The sequence below is a fragment of the Anabrus simplex genome, chromosome 11 (genome assembly GCF_040414725.1).
Source record: "Anabrus simplex isolate iqAnaSimp1 chromosome 11, ASM4041472v1, whole genome shotgun sequence".
NCBI lineage: Eukaryota > Metazoa > Arthropoda > Insecta > Orthoptera > Tettigoniidae > Anabrus > Anabrus simplex.
In genome coordinates this window covers 37,767,359-37,791,916 of record NC_090275.1, presented here as the reverse complement: position 1 = coordinate 37,791,916, position 24,558 = coordinate 37,767,359, and the positions used below count along the sequence as shown (strand labels likewise).

The following is a 24,558-nucleotide window of genomic DNA, read 5'->3' as shown; positions in this document are numbered from 1 at the left end:
CTATATCGTCAGTATAGCAAAATTTTCTAGATTTCGTTGGTGGCAAATCTGATATATACAGATTGAACAGGAGAGGAGCCAAGACTGATCCTTGAGGGAGACCATTTTTCAATCTTCTCAACTTGCTAGTCCTATTCCCTAGAACAACCTGAAAGAGTCTATTATTCAGCATGTTTCCAATTAATTGTACCATGGTTTTGCATGGTAATACCTGAAGAAGTTTATACAGAAGCCCTTCTCTCCAAACCGTGTCATAAGCAGCAGAAAGATCCAGAAAAACAGCAGAGGTTTTCAACTGTTGCTGAAATCCTGCTTCAATGCATGTTGTGAGTGCAAGGACTTGGTCACAACAGCTACGATTCTGCCTAAAACCAGCTTGGTCAATAGGAATATGTTGATTAATTACAATGCTAATTCTGTTATATAGTAGTCTTTCAAGGAGTTTATAGCAATAACTGAGGAGGTCTGTAGCTTTGTGGTATATCTTTTGGTTTGCCAGGTTTCAATATGGCAAGGATTTTAGTCATCTTAAACTCCTTAGGAAGAGCATCTGTCTGAAGTATGTGGGTAAAGAAGCACGTCAACCACCTTCTCGCATTCCGTCCCATATTTACGATAAATTCAGGATTTATTCCATCAAAACCTGGTGCCTTACCAACTTTCATGTCCTTTAATGCTGTATCAACCTCATCAATCGTGAAGGCTACAGAGTACTCAGAAGAAGTTGGAGAGGTACGTTTAAGTAGCCTTAGGTTCTTTTTCACTGTTTTTGTATGTTTTTTTTTTTTAGTAACCCTTAAAGTTAAAACAATATGGGAGGCTATTTTGTTTGGTGAGATAGTTGACTTCTCTCTACCTCCTGTTGAGTTTCCTCCAAGTTTTCTCAGTAGGCTCCAGGCTTCTCTACTGGAATGAGAGAAATCCAAGTTACTAACTGTTTCCTGTCCATTTCTGTCTACGATTTTCATCCAGACTCTGTAATAGCTCCTCACCAGTCATATGGGCACCTGTTTCAAGAAAATATTTGTTTAGGTCATCACTCTGTTCATTCCATCCAGGAACGTATTCTTTCCTGTAGCCTCTTGGGATGTGCTTTTTCGCTACAGATTTCACAAGCCCTACAAAACTCTGATAATTATCACTGGTTGCCGGAATCCATCTGATGAATTTGTCCAGCTCTTCAGAGAATTTCGTCCAGTTTGCCTTTTTAAAGTTCCAGCGTGGGCGTGGGAAAGATCTAATTAAGGGAACAGAGATGCCCATCTCAAGGAAGATTGGTCTGTGTTGACTATTTGGGAAGTCCCCCAAAACTTCTCTCATCATGGGTAGAGGGTTGCCAACAGAATCACATGTGACAAAACAGAGGTCTGGGTTGGACTCTCGCTTCCAAGCAGCAGATCTAAACGTGCCTTTGTCTTTTGCACCAAATATAAGATGTACATTTTGGTCTTCTGACCATTCTACTAAAGCTATGCCACAATCATCGTTTCTTGCATATTTCCAAGTTTCATGATGGCTGTTGAAGTCACCAGCATAGATAGTTGGATGACTTGCATCTGGAAGAGCTGGGGTTGGTCAGCAGATGGCTGGAGGTTTGTAGATATTTACGATGGTTACATCTTGCAGTTTTATTGTTACAGTATGAATATTATTAATTGTACTAGATGATATGAATTCAACCTGCTCCAAGTTGTTACGGGCATATGTAGCAATACCATATACATTGTCAAAGGTAGCACCAATAATACTATAACCATAAATCTTCCCTCTCTTGCTTAGCGCATCTTCTGTAGCAGCATGTGTTTCTTGAATGAGTACCAGATCAATGTCATTATTACGTAGCAATTTTGACAGAACATCACACTTAGATCTACTGATACCTTCAATATTCAGTTGGCAAATTTTAATACCATGTCCATGCTTTCGAGCTTTAGCCAATATCTTCATTTTTCGAAGTGTTGGGTCCCTTCCATTTTTCCCTCTCTTCTTCTTCTATGGCTGTTTTACGGCCGTTCCTGACGCCAACCCTATTTCGAGAGATGTGATCACTATTGCGTGTTTCTGTGGTGTTAGGTAGAGTAGTGTGTTGTCTGAATATCATGAGGAAAGTGTTGGGGCAAACAGAAACTCCCAGTCCCCAAGCCAGAAAAATTAATCAGATGCGATTAAAATCCCCAACCTGGCCGGGAATCAAACTCGGGACTCTCTGAACTCAAGGCCTCAATGCTGACCATTCAGCCAATGAGTTGGACTCTCATTTTTCCCCTCTGATTAGTATTAATAGAGGATGGTTGCTGAGTGGAACTTCCTCTTAAAACAATAATCACCACCACCACCACCACCTCTCAGCAGCAGAGCAACACAAAGACAAGACGGTCATACACAATGTCTGAAGGTGGAGAGCTTGGTCATTTTATGAAGGATGTCAGTTCTTGTAGGGATGTTTTGTTTATTGTTCAAACAGTGTCTTTTAGGACAGGGTGCAATGTAAAATTACCCCTAGATATTTTGGGATAAAGCAATGTTTCAGCTGAACTTCTCATCTAATGATAACCTTGCCTACCAACAGAGTTTTTTACAGAGATCGGATTTGTAAGCGAAAATGACAGTGTTCCGGCTGCTGAAATATCTGCTGACTGGCAACCCTCACCCGAGACGTATCTCAGGTGTTGGTTTTCTAAACTCATTCACATATGCCACTACTCACCGATTTGTTTGTGTTTCAGATACTCAGTTTGAACCTTACCAACTTGCTGATCCTGGTGGTACTCAAAGCCTTGCTGTTCGGTGCTGGACTCTTCTCGTTTGGCATGCTGAAGGGTGGGCGTAGTGCAGAAGTGCCTCAGTCACCCTATCCCACGTTCAACGAGTCTGAATTACTCTTACTTCTATCTTACTTGGTAGGAGATGCAGATCACAAGTATGGTTGTCTCCATCGCGTGGCTTGTGAAGAGCCACATCAAGCTAGTCAGTACGTGGCAGGAGCCGGTATGCTGATCAAGGGTGCCAAGGTCTTCAGCAAGTGAGTAAAAAATATTTTACATCCATTTGAAAACAGACTTGATAGTCTTTGAGATCTATGTCGTGTTAACGAGATAATCTTTTGTGTAAACTTTATATTTCATTAAGTCTTTGTTCTGCTTCCTCAGAAAACGACAAGGGTTGCGATGTTCAGAACTATAAAAGACCGGGACATTTACCACATTCTCACTCACTCTCTCACTCACTCACTCACTCACTCACTCACTCACTCACTCACTCACTCACTCACTCACTCACTCACTCAGATGGAAAATGTATACACATTATGGGAGATATAAAATGATGACATCAAATGATTTCACCCATTCTAATGCCTAGAAAATGGTTTTTGTTATCAAGGCAGAAATCACATTGTGTTTAGATGTGGTCACACGGTCATTGATGTCACTTCCAACACCAGAGTTAATATAAATGTAGCGGTTGGCAAGGAAAAACATTTTTCTTTCTTCATTTGCATCAGAACAATGCAATATGGAAGCATATAAAATGAACATTTTATGTAGTACATTAAAATACATAGTATAATACAAATTTAACAACAAAACTCGGAGTTACAATATGTCGACCTAGTACTGCGCTACTTGCAGTCACGTTCGTACTATACTTTAAATCTTCCTGGATGCAGGTTACAGGAGCCAAAGGGCATTGAATAAGATGGCTCACAATCTGGATTTCTTCACTTGCACATAGTGCAGTATCGCTTTCTCCCAGATATTGTCATTTCTGTAAATTTCGCATGTTTACAGTCCTGTTCAAAGTGAGTTTAAGGTCTTCCAGGTTTTTCAGTTAAACTCATGACTTGGAGGGAGTTGTTGTTTCAATAGTAACCATGCAGACAGTTCTGTAGATTGGGTGCTCCAGATTTCTATTTTGATTCTTTCTAAGCTTTTGTTGATAATTGGAGTATTTGGGAAGACACTCCCTTGAGATTTTAGTTTCTCATGTGATCGAACATATCCATACAGAGGGTGCTTTTAGTTTAGTATGGCCTTAGTTTTCTCCTGACATGCTGCAACTTCCCTTCTAATCAAAAGAGGAACTATTCCAACCAGTTGTTGATCTGAGGAATCCTGTAATGATCCTGCACGATTCATTTAGAACTGTATCTACCAAATTGGTGAGCATGGATCAGCAGCATACAGGGCAGGCATATTCACCAGCGGAGAAACATAAAGGTAAAGCAGTTGTCTGCAAAGTTTGTGGATGTGCACTCCATCTTGAGTTGACCAGGTTTCACATCATGTTGTTCATGCAGCAGCTTTTTGTTTTGTGTTTGGGCAATGGTTCTTGTAAGTGAGGCTACGATCGTAGGAAAAAAATTAAATGTACAGCCAAAACTGGTTAGTACGTTTTTGTGGGGACTGAAAAAACAAGTCATAAAGAGGGAATGTGCTAAAAAAATTAAAAAACAATTATGCTGTTAAATTTAAGGTTATGTTTGAACGTAAATATAATTACGATGAAAACAAAGAAACAATTATTTACAATGATAATTAATGTAATAATAAAGAAATAATACATTTTAAGAACACCAACATAGTAAAACATCAAGGAAAAATGTTCTTAGAGATGCGAACAACACACATTGCTTACAATTATGTTTAATGTTGTCATTAATGCTTCACGGCCCGTACTTAAAGACATGATACTGTATAGGCTTTTGGGCTTATGCCGTGTCAAGAAAATAAGGTGAAATTCTTAATGTTTCGCAAGGAACTGTTCCCTGCGTCCTCAGAAGAAATCTCGACTGTCCACGAGAAAGGCTTCTTAAATAATGACACTTTAAATTTGGAACGTTATAATAGAAGTGGAAAATGGTACGTTCATTCGCCACCAGGTGGCCCCCAGGACATGGCAACGCTAGCAGTCGAAGTGGAAGCACACCGAAACATCACAATCAGTCTAAGCGGTTCACATAACGTGTTTGCGTAACACATGACATTGGCAGGTGTATGGCATAGACGCAAGCCTGGAATGAAACATTTGGCGACAAGGAACGTACGAATTTGGAAAACACTGAGACAATAGTGAAGGGTCCAGGAAGGGAACTACCTACGTAAATCCTTAATGGCTGGCAACCAGGTATTACTTAAATTACGTATTTCCACAGCTTCCCGTATAATCCTGGACCTGTAGTGTCTAGTGTGGGTAAGAGCTCGAGCATCTTGGAACATGACATCATGACCCGATGATAGAGCGTGCTCAGCTATGGCCAATTTGTCTGGTTGGTTGAGACAAATATTACGTTCATGTCCTTTGATACGGGTACCAATGGACCGGTATGTTTGGCCGATGTATGCCTTACCGCAAGTACAGGGAATTTCGTACACCCCAGGATGTAAAAGTGGGGACAATTTGTCTTTGGTTTTACTCAGACTGTGAGCAATTTTAGTGGCGGTGCCAAACACGGTTTTTATATTGTGTTTGCGGAGGACCTTGGTAATTTGATGTGTGGTGTTGTGAATGTAAGGCAAGTAGGCAGGTCCCTTCACTTCTTCCTTCTGTGAGCTTTGCTTGTGGAGTCCTTGTTCACTAAAGTGCCGATTGACTCGGTCACGTCTCCCATTGAACACCTGTTCCCTGAGGACATTACCAAGGTATTTTACCACTGCATGACGTCCAGCTATTTCTTGTGGGGTGGGAATTTTTATGAACAGACAGACGAAGTGGCTACGAGAAGTTCACTTTTGCCTGTAGTGGCTAATTTCTTTATGGAGCATTTTGTGGAGGAGGCTATTGCTTCGGCGCCCATCAAGCCTATGATATGGTGGAGATATGTTGATGATGCATTTGTGGTCTGGACAGAAGATCCTGAGAAACTTCATCTATTCCTAAACCACCTAAATCAGCAACATCCGTCAATAAAATTTACTATGGAGATGGAGTCAGACGGATGCCTTCCTTTTTTCCACTTCTGTTATAACGTTCCAAATTTAAAGTGTCATTGTTTAAGAAGCCTTTCTCGTGGACAGTTGAGATTTCTTCTGAGGACACAGGGCACAGTTCCCTGCGAAACGTTAAGAATTTCACCTTATTTTCTTGACACGGCATAAGCCCAAAAGCCTATACAGTATCATGTCTTTGTCTAACATTTGGATGATTTGCACACGTTTCATGTGTGGATTAGCATCCGCATCAATAAACTTCAATTTTTCATAATTTATAAACTGTCTAGCTTTCTTCTTCTCCATAACTGAATGTCATGCAGACCACTATGAGTAAGTATAGTAGGCCTAATTTATTCACACAATTCACTTACGAACATAAAATTAAGCACCAACATGTCAGCGTATACGTACATAGTGTAGGCCTCATTTACATACGTTGTTACACAATGCACTTACGACTGTAAAATTAAGCACCAACATGTCACACGAGCTACTGTTGCGCAATCCAAACAAACATACGCCCAGATCAAGGACTGGCTTGAGACTGACGCTCCCTGCAGCTGTAGGCCGACACGCTAGGGCCTTGAAATTCAGTTTTCCACCAAATCCTTACCCAGGCCAGTCGTCGCTGGTTCATCGTGCGCACAACTTGGCCGGGAACGCTAATTTAAATTCCTTATGGTGGGAATTACAAACGTACTAAAGAGTGACGTAAATGTGCTATCCAGGTTTCTGTAACGTATATTTAATAGAACATGGACTGGGACTTTGGAATAATGCGTAATAATAGAGAGGGACGTCTTAACCAATTTCAACTGTATATCATTTCTCTACAAAAGCATACAAAATTGCTTTATTATCAAAATTATAAAGGAATTTTACGGTACTTTATTACATAGCAATGGATTATAAACTGAAACCATTGCTTACGATGCATCTTAAACATCAGATGTCCTGAAATTATATCCATTGATGAGCTATGGAGAACAACAAACCAAGTTCCAGTCGCAGTGGAAATCAAGAGGAGGAAATGGAAAAGGATAGGTCATACTTTGAGAAAGCCAGCGGGATCTATAGAACGCACAGCCTTGGAATGGAATCTGCAAGGGGCACGGAGGAGAGGTCGTCCTAGGAAGACCTGGAGGAGAACTGTAGAGGAGGAGGCTCTTGAAGCAGGGAAGACTTGGAAGGAAGTTAAAGCATTGGCAAGTCGATGACCACAATGGAGACGTTTCACGGATGTCCTATGTTCCAGTGGGAATGAGAGGAATTAAGTCAAGTAAGTAAGTTACTCCATAGTTGCCAATCTCCTTGGCACTTGGGAAAGATAACAGTGCTAGCCAGTTGGCATACCTGAAGCTGACTGACAGATCACAGATGTTGCCCCTGAAGCAGAGCACAGATCCACAGAATAATCACAGGGAGGTAAGGGGAAGTTCATAGTGACAGACTGGATGGAGAGAGAGGTTCACTGTATGGATTCATATAGTTAATATACAGTAACCTAAGTCACCTGTAACCAGGAGAGTTGGAAGTGTGGTTAGGGACGCACGGCTGTGAGCTTGCATCCGGGAGATAGTGGGTTCAAATCCCACTGTCAGCAGCCCTGAAAATGGTTTTCCATGGTTTCCCATTTTTACATGAGGCAAATTCTGGGGCTGTACCTTAATTAAGGCCACGGCCACTTCCTTCCAACTCCTAGGCCTTTCCTATCCCATTCTCGCCATAAGACCTATCTGTGTCGGTGCAACGTAAAGCCACTAGCAAAAAAAAAAAAATCTCCTGTACAGTCTTTTCTTTTTTTTTTTTGTTTTTTTTTTGCTATTTGCTTATGTCTTATGGCGACGACGGGATAGGAAAGGCCTAGGAATGGGAAGGAAGCGGCCGTGGCCTTAATTAAGGTACAGCCCCGGCATTTTGCCTGGTGTGAAAATGGGAAACCACGGAAAACCATCTTCAGGGCTGCCGACAGTGGGGCTCGAACCCACTATCTCCCGATTACTGGATACTGGCCGCACTTAAGCAACTGCAGCTATAGAGCTCAGTCCTGTATAGTCTAAGCTAAGGTTCACTACACAGATATTCATGTCAAAAAGAGGAATATACTATGCCGAAAGGCAAGAAAGAACACCAAGAGAAAATTTTACAGGTTTTGCAGGTACCCTATTCCATCTCTTTTCTAATTTTGACTGATCTGAGACTCAGATTTGTTATACCTCATACAACTGACTGGCAGAGGGTGCTGGAAGAAAGAACGTAGAATAAAAGAGAAATCTAGACTGAGTTCTACTTGACCAAGACCGTAATGAATGCAGCATAGATGGACGTGAATCTTCGGCTGTATACGGCTTCCATCATAAAATGTGCAAGACAAAATCATATCATAATCCAAACTCAAATTGTATCTGCAAACTGTGTGACAGAATTTGTGAACATTACAATGTTCTTAAATGTATAAAATGAGAAAAAACTATCATAGACAACTGAACGAACTGAAATGCATACTATCTTTTGTACAGATAAGCTTATTCTGCACAAATTGTGCGCATTAATAAATAAATGAATGAATTAATTAATCTTTATGCCTTTGAGGAGCTGCCTGGCCGAGGCGGTAAAGGCGTGCTCAGTTCGCCCGGAAGGACATGGGTTCGAATCCCCGTCAGGAAGTCGTAAAATTTAAGAAACAAGATTTCCACTTCCGGAGGTGCATGTGGCCCTGAGGTTCACTCAGCCTACACCAAAAATGAGTACCAGCTTAATTCCTGGGGGCAAAGGTGGCCGGGCGTAAAGCTAACCACTCTACCCCATCACATGCCGAGGTTAACAATGGTGGAAGCCTTTACCTTCCACTCCTCCAAGGGCCTTCATGGCCTGTACAGAGGTGACTTTGCTTATGCCTTTGCTGGTGAGATGTAGTGTTTACAGTGCACTATGTCGTCTTGTATGGGTTAGAATAAATTTGTTACTTTCATTGATCTGTCTCAGTCTCATCCTTGGCTTTGACACTGTGGAAGTGACTGAGGTATGAGCGATGCTAGTAATGCTATTTACCGAGCTCGATAGCTGCAGTCGCTTAAGTGCGGCCAGTATCCAGTATTCGGGAGATAGTAGGTTCGAACCCCACTGTCGGCAGCCCTGAAAATGGTTTTCCGTGGTTTCCCATTTTCACACCAGGCAAATGCTGGGGCTGTACCTTAATTAAGGCCACGGCCGCTTCCTTCCCACGCCCTGCCCTTCCCTGTCCCGTCGTCGCCATAAGACCTATCTGTGTCGGCGCGACGTAAAGCAACTAGCAAAAAAAAAAAAGTAATGCTATTCCCTATGCAGGCGGTCCCTATTATGAATGGTGTGAAAATATCGCTCATAGGGTCAGTTGGTGCATACATTACAGTGGGCTTGGCAGACTGATATGTAATAGCAACTTCTGGCTCACGAAGGAAAGCAACAGGAAACTACCTCACCCCTCATTTCCCTAGTACGCCTCTTCAGTGACGCCTAGGCTGTTTATGACAGCTGTTGGCGGACCTGTGGAGGATCAAACCAGCCTTCGGGCTGAATACCCAACTTACAACATACAGTTAATCTTTTTGACTTTCTGTTCTAAACAAATGTGTGAATGAATATTTTTCGACTTGATGACTCTGAACATTATATCAGTGATGGGAAGAGTACAAGAAAAAAGTAATCGGGCTGAATTACAATTACTTGAGAAATGTTTTACTCAAATTACGATTAGGGCCTATAAATAACTTTTTTCAACAAGTCTATGTATATAAAATAAGAGTTTTGTCTGCACATTGCTCAAAATTTTAAAAGGATGGTATTTCTGTATCGGTTGTGTCCATAGTAACAAGGAAATGCACTTTTTAATTTTCCATAATTTCTGTCTGTCTGTCTGTCTGTCTGTCTGTCTGTACATGCATCACGAGAAAAATACTGAAGAGAATTTAATGAAAATTGGTATGTAAAGTCCAGGAATACGTCGCTACAATCTAGGCCATAAATCATCTTATTCACGCTGAGAGAAATAGTAGTTTAGGGGAAGGCCTAAAATTTAATTACAAATATTTATGTTATTAGTTGTCCTATCTTAATAAAAATCGGTATGCAATGTTCGGGAATAAGTCGCTACAATTTAGGCCTATCATTTAATTCTCAAATATTTGTATTTTTAGTGGTCCTATCGGCAAATACTACATAATTAAAGTTATATAGTATTAAATTTCCAATCATTTATGTCTTATACATTTTTTTTTTTTTTTTTGCTAGTTGTTTTACGTCGCACCGACACAGATAGGTCTTACAGCGACGATGGGACAGGAAAGGGCTAGGAGTGGGAAGGAAGCGGCCGTGGCCTTAAGTAAGGTACAGCCCCAGCATTTGCCTGGTGTGAAAATGGGAAACCACGGAAAACCATTTTCAGGGCTGCCGACAGTGGGGTTCGAACCTACTATCTCCCGAATACTGGATACTGCAAGTGATAAAAATCATTGTTATCCGTATTGAAGATACTGAATGTAGGATGCTAAAAGGTTTGTTTTTTCCACCTATTCAATACATATAAATTTTATAAATTAGGAATTTATTATTGATTCCACTTGATAATAAATTCCTAATTTAGATAATAAATTCCTAATTTATAAAATTTATAGGTATTGAATAGGTGGAAAAAACAAACCTTTTAGCATCCTACATACTGGATACTGTCCGCACTTAAGCGACTGCAGCTATCGAGCTCGGTTTATACATTTTTACCGTACTGGCTATGGTAACAGAGATATTCATGAATTTGGATTTTTGTTGCTAAGTCCATATCAGCACCGAGTCATGAGAAAATGGGTAAAGAGAATTTAATGAAAATCAGTATGTTAAATTGCAGAATTATAAAAAACTAATTAAAAAAAAATACTCCTGGTTCCTTGGATCAATATCCTCAGGTGTTTTTTTTTAATTTTTTAAAAATGTCCACACCGTGGGTAGTAATAAGGGCTTAAGTGACACTCGGCATTGACTCACATTAGCGCTCATAGTGGTAGAAAAAGCAAACTGCTAATCTAATCGACCGGATAATGATAATTAAGAAAAGGATTGTAATTTTTAGGAATAAATAAAGAATATATTCTGAGACTTTATTATATTTTATTTAAGTTATCTGAAATTCGTAGCTCATATCCCTAGGATATTTTTAACATTGAGTTGCTTGCCTGGGAAGGGCTAGAACTGTGGATTTTTCAGCTAGTTTATTCAAAATTAGTTTCAGCAGACTGAATAACCGAACAGTTTTAAATTACCTGAGTCAAAACTGAAAATAGATGGCTTCAGATATCACAAATTACTAGAATGTAATGATTACAATTTTATTTCAAAAATTAAATTACAAGTAAAACTCACTTGTTGTAGCCTGATGTTTATTTATTTATTCGTCAAAAGTCTCTCCAGAGTTCTCCACATTCAACAGACACTATGCATGAAATGAATAAACGAATGGCTCCATGAATGAATGAATTAATTAATGAATTAATCAATTGGAGCCCTGCAAGTGAAGGAGACGTGTATGCGGGAGTGCTGAGTGCTGGTTGCCTAAGCAAAATGGGGCATAGATATAGAACTCTACTTTTTGTAAGAAGTAACGATTTTAAGTAAAAGTTACTAAGACTCTAATCGTTACAAGTAATCCGATTACTTTGGCTCAATTACTTCTCAACTCTGATTATACCATAGTTACTAAGATGTTTAATGTTACAGGGTGATACCATACAACCCCCGCTATGAGACGATAGTGGCAGATGTGAAGAAAGCAGCTGAGTATGGGTTGAACGGTGGGATATGTGAACAACGCTACTCCTGTTCGAAATCTTGATGATCTACAAACCACATTAAATGTCTCTTCACTTCTTCTTAATGGTGACATTGTGTACTTCTGACCATGTGATAAAAAAAAAATAAAGGCTGTTATGCAATGTTCCCTTCTCCTTTTGTCTTATTTACTACATTCCTACATACCCTTACAGTAAGTAACTTTGTGTCTGTAAGGACAATATTGCTGTTGGTTAGTAGAGAAGTGCAAGGGAAATGGCAATCCTAAATGTCTTTCCATCCCCAATTTTTTAGGACAATCCCCGATATAAGACAAATATCCCGAGGTACATTAGTCTCCGAATTCAATAATAATTCATACACAATGAAACGTAGCCAAAATTAAAATTAAAAAATTGTTTTACAAATTGTCATCTGTTGGAAAAATAACTGCTTTGAATTGTGACATGCGCAACAAATGACAAGCGAGGGGGAAGTGATAGTTTAGTTTATTGCCTTTCTTATATGGTTGGGCTCAGGCTATGAAGCCTGCTATTATGCCAAACCATATTATACAACACCATAATACAATTTATAGAATAATGTATATAAAATCATTAAATACACATACTTATAAAAACCACTAAAATTAATTTACTTTGTATACTTATTGATTTTTGTTGATGATATTGATTATATAGTGAAGTTAAGCAGTATCATATGCATTATATTTAGTTTACTTGCTAGTTCATTAATTAAATAGTTTTCTTAGGTATTTAGGTGCATATTGTAAGCGAAGTGTTAGATATAACTTAGTCTGTTATAGGTCATTTAGGTTAGGCCTAGTTACGTATCGTGTGTGACATGGCGAAGAGAGTTCATTTAGCTGACAATATCAATGGATATCTTGACAATTATTCAAGTGATGATGTTTCTTTGACTGGATTAGAAAGTGTAAATGACGATAATAATCCAGCACCTCCAGTAAGAAATGTGTATTTTATTCAAAATGGCTGACATTTTTACTGATACATCACTTTACACAATTTAATCCATCCTTAGATCTAATGCACATAGAATCTTAATATTTACCATGCTAGTAAACAATAATATGACCTTTCTACTAACATCATTACCAATTTGTACATTGAACACAATTTCTCAGAATTACCGTACTTCAAAACTTTCAAAATCTGAAACTTGTAACTTTGTTTCTGCATTTGTTATTTTTTTTTTTTCATTGAACCCTTCTGGTTTAGGGGCATGACTTACATGCAGTGATAATAAGTGATATATATATATACTCTATAAATTTACAAACTTTCATGTTGATATCTTTATTGGTGTGCCTTGCATGTAATTTTAAAAGATATGGCTGACAGTTTTCACACATCCATTAACTGAGAGCTTGAAAGCGAAAGGGTTAAGAACTAAATTTTACTTAAAAAAAAAAAATGTTAGTGAGATCTACCGGATCATGGGAGACTACTGGCAAAAATGAGTGCAATTGGACTAGACAAAAGAGTGACTGAATGGGTTGCTATATTTCTAGAAAATAGATCTCAGAGAATTAGAGTAGGTGTAATAATTAAGAGGGGAATTCCTCAAGACAGTATTATCGGACCTTCATGTTTATATATATAAATATATATAATATATATAAATGATATGAGTAAAGGAGTGGAATCGGAGGTAAGGCTTTTTGCGGATGATGTTATTCTCTATAGAGTGATAAATAAGTTACAAGATTGTGAGCAACTGCAACGTGACCTGGAAAATGTTGTGAGATGGACAGCAGGCAATGGTATGTTGATAAACGGGGTTAAAAGTCAGGTTGTGAGTTTCACAAATAGAAAAAGTCCTCTCAGTTTTAATTACTGTGTTGATGGGGTGAAAGTTCCTTTTGGGGATCATTGTAAGTATCTAGGTGTTAATATAAGGAAAGATCTTCATTGGGGTAATCACATAAATGGGATTGTAAATAAAGGGTACAGATCTCTGCACATGGTTATGAGGGTGTTTAGGGGTTGTAGTAAGGATGTAAAGGAGAGGGCATATAAGTCTCTGGTAAGACCCCAACTAGAGTATGATTCCAGTGTATGGGACCCTCACCAGGATTACCTGATTCAAGAACTGGAAAAAATCCAAAGAAAAGCAGCTCGATTTGTTCTGGGTGATTTCCGACAAAAGAGTAGCGTTACAAAAATGTTGCAATGTTTGGGTTGGGAAGAATTGAGAGAAAGAAGAAGAGCTGCTCGACTAAGTGGTATGTAATACCAATATAAATGGTCCGTTATTGGACATTATAAATTTTCCAGCTAACTCATTCCTGTTTGCCAGCGTTTCGCCCCCGTGTGCTAGGCTGTGCTCATCAGTTGGTACCTAGCACACCTACCAAGACGCTGGCTAGTGCATACCGTGGAGGCCACTGCGTAGGCTAATTGTAGTCACCGGCAGTGCCAATGCACTGTGAGAGACATGTCTCCTTATCAAAAATTGATGCCTGCTTGGCCATCAGATGATATAGATGTTGATTCCCATAGGGAATCTGAAGTATTTGTCCCGAATGAGTAAATTTATAATACCAATATAAATGGTCCGTTATTGGACATTATAAACTTTCCAGCTAACTCATTCCTGTTTGCCAGTGTTTCGCCCCCGTGTGCTAGGCTGGGCTCATCAGTTGGTACCTAGTACACCTACCAAGACGCTGGCTAGTGCATACCGTGGAAGCCACTACGTAGGCTAATTGTAGCCACCGGCAGTGCCAATGCACTATGAGAGACTTTGTCTCCGTATCAAAAATTGATGCCTGCTTGGCCATCAGATGATATAGATGTTGATTCCCATAGGGAATCTGAAGTATTTGTCCCAAATGAGTAAATTTATAATACCAATATAAATACCAATATAATACCAATATATAAATACCAATATATAAATATATTCATTTATAGGAAGGGGAGTTAGGGATTGGAAACTTACCAAGGGAGACGTTCAATAAATTTCCAATTTCTTTGAAATCATTTAGGAAAAGGCTAGGAAAGCAACAGATAGGGAATCTGCCAGCTGGGCGACTGCCCTAAATGCAGATCAGTATTGATTGATTTCCTTTTAAATAGCCTCAGATTGCCTATGCCTCTAATTTCAGCTGGGATTGAGTTCCATGAATGTATGATAGCAGGTATGAATGAGTTGTACAGGTTACTTGATGGATGGGAATGGACAAGACGGATCGTGTGGATGACCTTGAGGGAGCTCTATAGGAAGGGAAGAGAGATTTAAAGTCTGTTCTAAGATAGTCTGGTTTGCTTGTTTGCAGAACACTGTGGAGAAGGGAAACAGCATGGTATTTACATCATTCAGTCAATCTTAGCCATGACAGCTGAGAGAGGAAAGGGCTAATATGAGTTTGTATTGGGATATTTAATACGAATCGAGCACAAGCATTGTAGGCTCGCTGTAGTCGACATGAAAATGTTTTGCTCACACTCTTTTAAATTACATCTCTGTAGGCAAATATTGGGGATATTAGACTCTGAACTGCCTCTGTGGCTCAGGCAGCAGTATGCCGGTCTCTCACCACTGGGTTCCATGGTTCAAATCCCAGTCACTCCATGTGAGATTTCTGCTGGACAAAGAGGAGGCAGGACACGTTTTTCTCCAGGTACTCCGGTTTTCCCTGTCATCTTTCATTTCACTTCATTAATCATTCATTAATCATTGCTCCAGAGTAGTGCGACAGGCTTCGGCAGTCGGCACAATTCCCATCCTCGCTGCTTCATTCATTCCATTCCTGACCCAGTCAAATGACTGAAACATGCTGTGGATTTTCATTAGACTCTGAACTAATAATCTTCTTGTGCTTCTTGGAAGTAAGTCCCTCATCCTTTTGCAGAATGTAATGAATAGAATATTCTTTGACAAATTCTTGTGATTTGTTCCGACTAACTTAAATATTTACTGAATTCTACTCAAAGGTTCTTTATATGTTTGCTAAATGTTATTGGTATTCCACTGAGTGTAACACTGGGTATAGATGTGTTTTTTAGTTTTGCATGAGATTTGTTTGTTGTTTGAGTCATCAGTCCATAGACTGGTTTGATGCAGCTCTCCATGCCACCCTATCCTGTGCTAACCTTTTCATTTCTACGTAACTATTGCATCCTACATCTGCTCTAATCTGTTTGTCATATTCATACCTTGGTCTACCCCTACCGTTCTTGCCACCTATACTTCCTTCAAAAACCAACTGAACAAGTCCTGGGTGTCTTAAGATGTGTCCTATCATTCTATCTCTTCTTCTTGTCAAATTTAGCCAAATCGATCTCCTCTCACCAATTCGATTCAGTATCTCTTCATTCGTGATTCGATCTATCCATCTCACCTTCAGCATTCTTCTGTAACACCACATTTCAAAAGCTTCTATTCTCTTTCTTTCTGAGCTAGTTATCGTCCATGTTTCACTTCCATACAATGCCACGCTCCACACAAAAGTCTTCAAAAACATCTTTCTAATTCCGATATCAATGTTTGAAGTGAGCAAATTTCTTTTCTTAAGAAAGCTCTTCCTTGCTTGTGCCAGTCTGCATTTTATGTCCTCCTTACTTCTGCCATCGTTGGTTATTTTACTACCCAAGTAACAATATTCATCTACTTCCTTTAAGACTTTGTTTCCTAATCTAATATTTCCTACATCACCTGCCTTCGTTCGACTGCACTCCATTACTTTTGTTTTGGACTTATTTATTTTCATCTTGTACTCCTTACCTAAAACTTCATCCATACCATTCAGCAACTTCTCGAGATCTTCAGCAGTCTCAGATATAATAACAATATCATCCGCAAATCTCAAGGTTTTGATTTCCTCTCCTTGGACTGTGATTCCCTTTCCAAATTTCTCTTTGATTTCCCTTATTGCCTGTTCTATGTAAACATTGAAAAGGATAGGGGACAAACTGCAGCCTTGCCTCACTCTTTTCTGGATTGCTGCTTCTTTTTCAAAGCCCTCGATTCTTATCACTGCAGACTGATTTTTATACAGGTTGTAGATAATTCTTCGTTCTCGGTATCTGATCCCTATCATCTTCAGAATCATAAATAGCCTGGTCCAATCAACATTATCGAATGCCTTTTCTAGATCTACGAATGCCATGTACGTGGGCTTGTCCTTCTTGATTCGATCCTCTAAGATCAGACGTAAAGTCAGGATTGCTTCACGTGTTCCTACATTTCTTCTGAAGCCAAATTGATCTTCCCCCAACTCAGCTTCAACTTGTTTTTCCATTCTTCTGTAAATAATACGTGTTAAAATTTTGCAGGCATGAGATACTTAACTAATAGTGTGGTAGTTTTCACACCTGTCAGCACCGGCTTTCTTGGGAATAGGTATAACAACATTCTGCCGAAAATCGGATGGGACTTCTCCTGTCTCATACATCTTGCACACTAAATGAAATAACCTTACCATGCTGGTTTCTCCTAAGGCAGTCAGTAATTCAGAGGGAATATCATCAATTCCAGGTGCCTTGTTCCTATTTAGGTCACTCACAGCTCTGTCAAACTCTGACCTCAAAATTCGGTCTCCCATTTCATCAGCATCAACAGCCCCTTCATGTTCCAGAACGAAATTATCTACATCGTTACCTTGATACAACTGTTGGATATGCTCCTGCCATCTTTCTGCTTTGTCTTCTTTCCCTAGAAGTGGCTTTCCATCTGAGCTCTTAATATTCATGCACCTAGATTTCCTTTCTCCAAAGGTTTCCTTGATTTTCCTGTATGCAGCATCTACCTTTCCCAGGACCATACAGCCTTCGACATCCTTGCACTTCTCCTTCAGCCATTCTTCCTTAGCTACCTTGCACTTTCTATCCACTTCATTCTTTAATCGCCTGTATTCTTTTCTGCCCTCTTCATTTCTAGCATTCTTGTATTTTCGTCGTTCATCAATCAGGTCTAGTATCTCCTGAGTTATCCACTGATTCTTAGTTGATCTTTTCTTCCTTCCTAACATTTCTTCAGCAGCCCTACTGACTTCATTTTTCATGACTCTCCACTCTTCTTCTACTGTGTTTCCTTCGGCCTTTTCATTTAGTCCTTGTGCAACATGTTCCTTGAAACAATCCATCACACTCTTTTCCTTCAACTTGTCTAGATCCCATCTTTTTGCATTCTTTCCTTTCTTCAATTTCTTCAACTTCAGATGGCATTTCATGACCAACAAGTTGTGGTCAGAGTCCACGTCTGCTCCTGGGAAAGTTTTGTAATCCAACACCTGGTTTCTGAATCTCTGCCTAATCATAATGAAGTCTATTTGATACCTTCCAGTGTCTCCAGGTCTCGTCCACGTATACAGCCGTCGTTTGTGGTGTTTGAACCAAGTATTGGTGAGGACTAAATTATGGTCAGTGCAGAATTCAACCAGCCGACTTCCTCTTTCGTTCCTTTGTCCCAATCCAAATTCTCCTACTGTGCTACCTTCTCTTCCTTGGCCTACCACTGCGTTCCAGTCTCCCATCACAATTAGATTCTCGTCACCTTTGACATATTGTATTAAATCTTCTATCTCCTCATATATTCTTTCAATTTCTTCATCATCCGCTGAACTAGTAGGCATATAGACCTGCACTATTGTGGTGGGCATTGGTTTGGTGTCTATCTTGGCGACAATAATTCTTTCACTATGCTGGTCGTAGTAGCTTATCCGCTGCCCTATTTTCTTATTCATTATTAAACCAACTCCTGCATTACCCCTGTTTGATTTCGTGTTAATAATTCGGTAGTCGCCTGACCAAAAATCCTGTTCTTCCTGCCAACGTACTTCACTTATACCAACTACATCTAACTTTAGCCTATCCATCTCCCTTTTCAGATTCTCTAACCTACCACAACGATTCAAACTTCTAACATTCCACGCTCCGACTCGCAGAATGTCAGTATCCATCTTCCTGATGATCGCCCCCTCTCGTGTAGTCCCCACCCGGAGATCCGAATGGGGGACTAGTTTACCTCCGGAATATTTTACCCGGGAGGAAGCCATCATCAGTACATCATTCATACAGAGAGAGCTGCATGTCCTCGGGAGGTGGTTACGGCTGTAGTTTCCCGTTGCTTTCAGCCGTGTAGCAGTATCAACACAGCTAAGCCATGTTGAGTATTATTACAAGGCCGTATCAGTCAATCATCTAGACTGCCGCCCTTGCAACTACCGAAAGGCTGCTACCCCCCTTTCGATGAACCATTCGTTAGTCTGGTCTCTCAACAGATACCCATCCGATATGGTTGCACCTGCGGCTCGGCTATCTGCATCATTGGGACACGCAAGCCTCCCCACCGCGGCAAGGTCACATGGTTCGTAGAGGAGGGCATGAGATTTATACATACCAATTATGAAGGCCTGGGTGCACCCATGTCGAGTAAGTGTACCTGCTAAAACTCAAGAAATATTTGGCTGACGGACCACCTGCTATACATTGTAACCAACAAAACCTATTCTAACAGAAGGGGTGAGGGCGAGTACCTGGCGCCTTATAACTGGGACTACTCGGCTAATGTATGGCAACCCTGACAGGAAAGTCTCTGGCCCTTCAGGTTGGGGTTGCACATAGGGTTAATGGCTCTATTGCATAAAAAAAAAGGTTGTTACGAATATCTCACATTTGCCTCAGATGAATAAGAATGGATATAAAAATATGACGACCCTGCAATGGAAATCGGCTTTGTGAATAGGAACTTAGAGTGTAAGAACCCTGTATAAACCTGAATCCTTCAAAATCCCCAGTCAACAGCTGGAGAAGTATAGAGTGGGAATTGCTGCAATTCAAGAGACTAGATTATTAGGTAATGGGGTACAGGACATGGAGAAGTATACACTTTTTAAGAGTGATAAAGAAACTGGACCCCACAAATTTGGTACTGCATTTTGTGTCCAAAATTCACTGGTATCATTAGTGCTGCCCTTTGAACATGTGAATGAAAGACTATGCTATTTGAGGGTACATTCTAAACAGTTTAACATATCACTGGTGAACTGTCATACCCCACAAATGACAAGAATGATCACGTTAAAAACTCCTTTTATGAGGATTTGTTCGAACTGTGAATAAATTACCCAAACATGATGTCAAAATGATTTTGGGTGATTTCAATGCAAAAGCTGGAAAGGAAGAAATTTTTGTGCCAACAATAGGAAGGGAAGTTTGCGTGATGAAAGCAATGATAATGCCATTATACTAATCAATTTTGCTACATCCAGAAACATGAATGTGCGGAGTATCACCTTCCCACATAAGGAAGCATGGTATTCGTGTGACGGTAAGACTGCCAATCAGATAGAGCATGTACTAATTGATAACAGGCATAGAAGCTCCATAACTGATATCAGAGCTTACAGAGGAGCTGAGATATGATCTGATCACAATATGATCATTGCTTCTGTTAAAATTAAATTGAAAACCTCTTGCAAGTCACAGACTGAGGAAACATGACTCTGAGAAACTGAAGCAGGAAGATGAAAGACTAAAGTATAATGTGGAAATTGCAAACAGATTTGATATTCTGGGAGAAGATCCTACAGAAGACATTGATGAAACAAATGACAAAGTTTATGAACGAATGTGGAATAACGCGAAACACATCATGACAACAATAGCAATGAAAGTGATACTAAAAGGTGTTAGTAAGAAAAAGGAATAGCTGCAGTCTAATAAGAATGTAGGTATTGAGGAAATATACAGAGAAAACCAGAAAGAATGTAGTAAATTGATTCGTAGAAAGAAAAAAGTCTACCTGGGAGAACAAATAGAATCAATACAAGATGACTACAGAAACGGGAACATCCGCAATATGTATGGAACTGTCAACTCAATTAAAAAAGGATTTCAACCAAGAATGAGTTATTATGAGAGATAAGTCTAATTACTGTAAGCAATACTTCGATTCCTTGCTGAAATGTGATGACCCAGAAACTTGTATTGGTAAACCATCTAGTTCCCCATCAGAAGAACAAATACCAGAGCCATCATATCAAGAGGTATTACAAAGTATTAAACGTTTAAAAAAAACAAAGCTTCAGGTAGTGACAAGATTTCTGCTGAGCTTATTAAATACGGTGGGGAAAGATTACATAAATACATATATAAGATCATTCTAAGGAAATGGCATGATGAAGTTTTTCCAAAAGAATGGCAGGAATCACTTGTCCCAATTCATAAAGGAGGGGATAAAGAAGAACTTCAAAATTATCGTTGCATATCTCTTGTAAACATGGCCAACAACATTCTTTTATTCTTTTACCTTGTTTAAAACCATTTGCTGAAAATGTTATTGAGGATTATCAGAATGGTTTTCGTAGTAACAGATCCACTACAGACAACATATTTGCAATTAAGACTATTAATGATAAGGTGTGGTAACACAAGAAGTCGGTTCATTATCTCCTTATAGATTTCTTCAAGGCATATGTTTCAATCCATAGAGAAGGGCTGTGGAACATCATGGTGGAGTTTGGTTTTCCCATAAAATTAATTAACATGTGCAAACTGTGTATGGATGGTAATGTTAGCTGTGTTTTGCTCAAGGGCAGGAAATCAAGTTCCTTCCAGAATAAAACTGGTCTGAGACAAAGGGATGCACTATCTCCTCTGGAGAGATTATCAGGAAATTAGCTCTTGTACCTGCTGGCATCATATTGGGGAGACAACATAAAGTCATTGCATATGCAGATGATATGGTTCTTATTGCCCGCAATGAATTAGAAATTACAGTAGGCAGTTATTTGTGGAACTAGAGGAAATGGAAGCAAAAATTGTCTTATGGGTAAGTGATAAAAAAAAGACACATTACATGGTTGTACAGACACCAAATCATGAGGAGGTTGACAGATTGCCTTTGAAGATTGGGAAATATATGCTTAAAAGAGTAGAGGAGTTTAAATTCCTTGGTGTATTAATTGACGAGCAAAACCAAAGGCAACAGGAACACCAAGCTAGAATTAAGAATGCAAATAAGGCATTTTACTCTATGAGCCCTATATCAGGCTCCAAGTTTTTAACAAGGAATGCAAAAATGATTATCTACAATACAATTATTCGACCAGTACTTCTGGATGGTTCCAAGATATGGAGTATAACCAAACAAGAGCAGCAGCAGTTGCAAGTCTTCGAGAATAAAGTTTATAGAAAAATATTTGGCCTTGGCCCATGGTTTGATCCTATCTCTCAAAGCTGGCAGAAAAGATCTAATTATGAGATTTACATCCTCTCTCAACAACACACTATAGAGGGTGTGATAGCATCCAACAGACTGTACTGGGATGGACATGTACTGAGGATGCAGGATAACAGAGCACCAGTAGATCTATGCAAGGGATCACTCAATGGGAAAAGACCTTCAGGAAAATCCCAAAGCACCTGGAAGAAGGAGATCAACAAGGTGTGCCGGACCCTTGAAAAACTGGGAAGAGCAGGCTCAAGATCGAGAAGGATGGAAGAGGATTGTGAGATTGGCACAGGAACTTTATGTCCCTCAGAAGCCTATGGAGTGAGTGAGTGAGTGAGTGAGTGAGTGAGTGAGTGAGTGAGTGAGTGAGTGAGTGAGTGAGTGAGTGAGTAATTTTGATAGGTTCACTTTCAGGCCATGTCTGCTAGTTCAGTCTTTAACATTTCCTACGTCTTCGTTTAAGTGATTGAATCGTTTAAGTCATTCAGTTTTGTGTGAATGTATACTTGAATATCATCTGGATACAGGTGATATTTACAATTGGTCAACATCTCAGATAAGTCGTTCATATATAATAAGAACAGAAGAGGTGACAATACTCCACCCTGTGCCACGCCCAGCTTAGTGGTTTGCCACGAAGATGTATCATTTCCCACTGATACACGCTGCTGACAACCACCAAGATAGGATTGTACCCAGGTTAAAGTGCTGTAAGAAAATTTCAGCGTTTTTAAGTTTAGTGAGTAGTACGTCCAAGAGAACAAGTACAGTTATTTGTCCTTTATCACCAGTTGCATGCCATTTGTCACTTTAACTAATGCCGTGGTAGTACTGTAGTTTTGTCTGAACCCCGATTGATATTTGTCAAGTAAGTTGTAATGTATAAGATATTCAGTCATTTGCTTATGTACAGTACTATTTTCTCCAATTTTTTCCTAGTACAGGAATGATAATAACAGGACACTAATCTTTGGGACTGTTGGGTTGTTGTTTTTGGGAAAGGTCAGATGATTCCATGTTTCCAATTCAAAGGAAAGACTCCAGTCATGAGTAAGTTATTAATGGTATGAGAGACCGTTGGAAGTATGATGTATATGATTCTTTTTAAAAGAAACAGGTTGACTCCATCATGGCCGGTGGACCCCGACTTTATTTAACTGAAGACGCCCCTAACGTCACTGGGTGTCACATGAGAAAAGTAGAACTGTTCACCATTATTCTTACTTTTGAGGATATTCTGTTAATTGCTGCTTTGGTCTGTTCATCCATCCGAGAGGATCATGAGCTAAAATATAAATTTAGGTCAGTTAGTGATACATTACAGTTGATATCATATTAGAAAGAAAAATTATTACAGCGCAAATGAAATTAATATGAATCGATCATTTGTTTCAGAACAAAAGGTTAGATTACAATAGGAATCTTGACTGTTTAGTTAATGTCCCACAACAATGGACAATCACGGTCCTAGACAACATCACGATCTAGAGTAGGGCGGCATCAATCGTGACTGGTCAATCTTGTAGAATAACAAACATTATCAATGACTTTCAAATGCAGTCGTTAGCCTATTTCAAAATAGATCCCAATAAAGTGAAATTTTAAGCCCACAATATTCCAATAATTAAAAATATTCCAAGACACAGCAATAGTTACAATTAACACAGGTACATTATGTGAATATGACCACAATGTTCGATTTCGCCACATCTGTATATCATTTCATTTCATTGACACACAAGTCTTGCGTAATAATATTTTGCTTGCTTATGATAGTGTATAAGTGAACATAATTAATCCCTTCGTGACAGTTTTCACTCCATTTAAAAGGTAGAAAGGAAATATATACGGCTATATACATAAAATTATCATCGTTAAACTGAATGGATGAAAGATGATAGAACAATAGAGGTTAAACCCGGTTTTGACACGTACCCTACTCCTGTCGAATTGCACCAATGAGTCAGCTCAAGGTTAAACGTCTCCATTCGATGGACGAAACACCTGACGTCAACCTCATCAAAGAAGTTAATGAGATGAAATGAATGACGTGATATATGATAGGAAAGGGTGAAATCAGGTGCCGGCACATAGCCTACTCCTGTCGAATAGCACGAAGGTGTCTGCTCAAGGCTTTACGTCCCCATCCAACGGGCGAATTACCATCAACAGCGTATATGCCCTCACTCCACATGAACACTGCAGAGAGGTTTGGAATGAAATCCAGGCCATTGCACGCTATCTAGTGATTAAAAACCGCATAGGCCTACCACCACTTCTCCTACCCTGCCAGCCAGCATTCTGATGGTGATTTTTTTTCGACCAATGGGACTCGAACCTGCTAACCACGATGTCAGACAATAATACACTATAGACCTGATGCCTAAATGATCACGGCCACCAGGCGCGCTTTTACTTTCCACTAACTACTTTTACGATGTTGGGAGACACCGGAGGACCGAAGGGGTTCTTTTCCATGCCAGTAAATACATTGAATGAGGGTTTTTCTGAGGTCTCTAAAGGGATTTTCTCTTCATCGGACCAGTCAATGCTGGTCCCAAACGGGAGAGAGTGTTTAGCTCTTTGTCCGGCCACAGTCACCCCCAGGAAA

The 24,558-nt window shown here is 39.6% G+C and overlaps 1 protein-coding gene across 2 annotated transcripts in view; it reads left to right on the top strand.

Moving 5' to 3' along the window:
* The window catches only part of LOC136883275 (uncharacterized), a 41,610-nt gene extending 29,710 nt beyond the window's left edge, over window positions 1-11,900 (top strand). For both annotated transcript variants that reach the window (XM_067155492.2, XM_067155491.2), the window contains exons 3-4: window positions 2,727-3,022; window positions 11,676-11,900. In XM_067155492.2, the coding sequence (XP_067011593.1) occupies window positions 2,727-3,022; window positions 11,676-11,790 (411 nt within the window). In that variant the 3' untranslated portion in view covers window positions 11,791-11,900. The remainder of the gene's footprint in view (window positions 1-2,726; window positions 3,023-11,675) is intronic.
* Window positions 11,901-24,558: the final 12,658 nt, after the last annotated feature.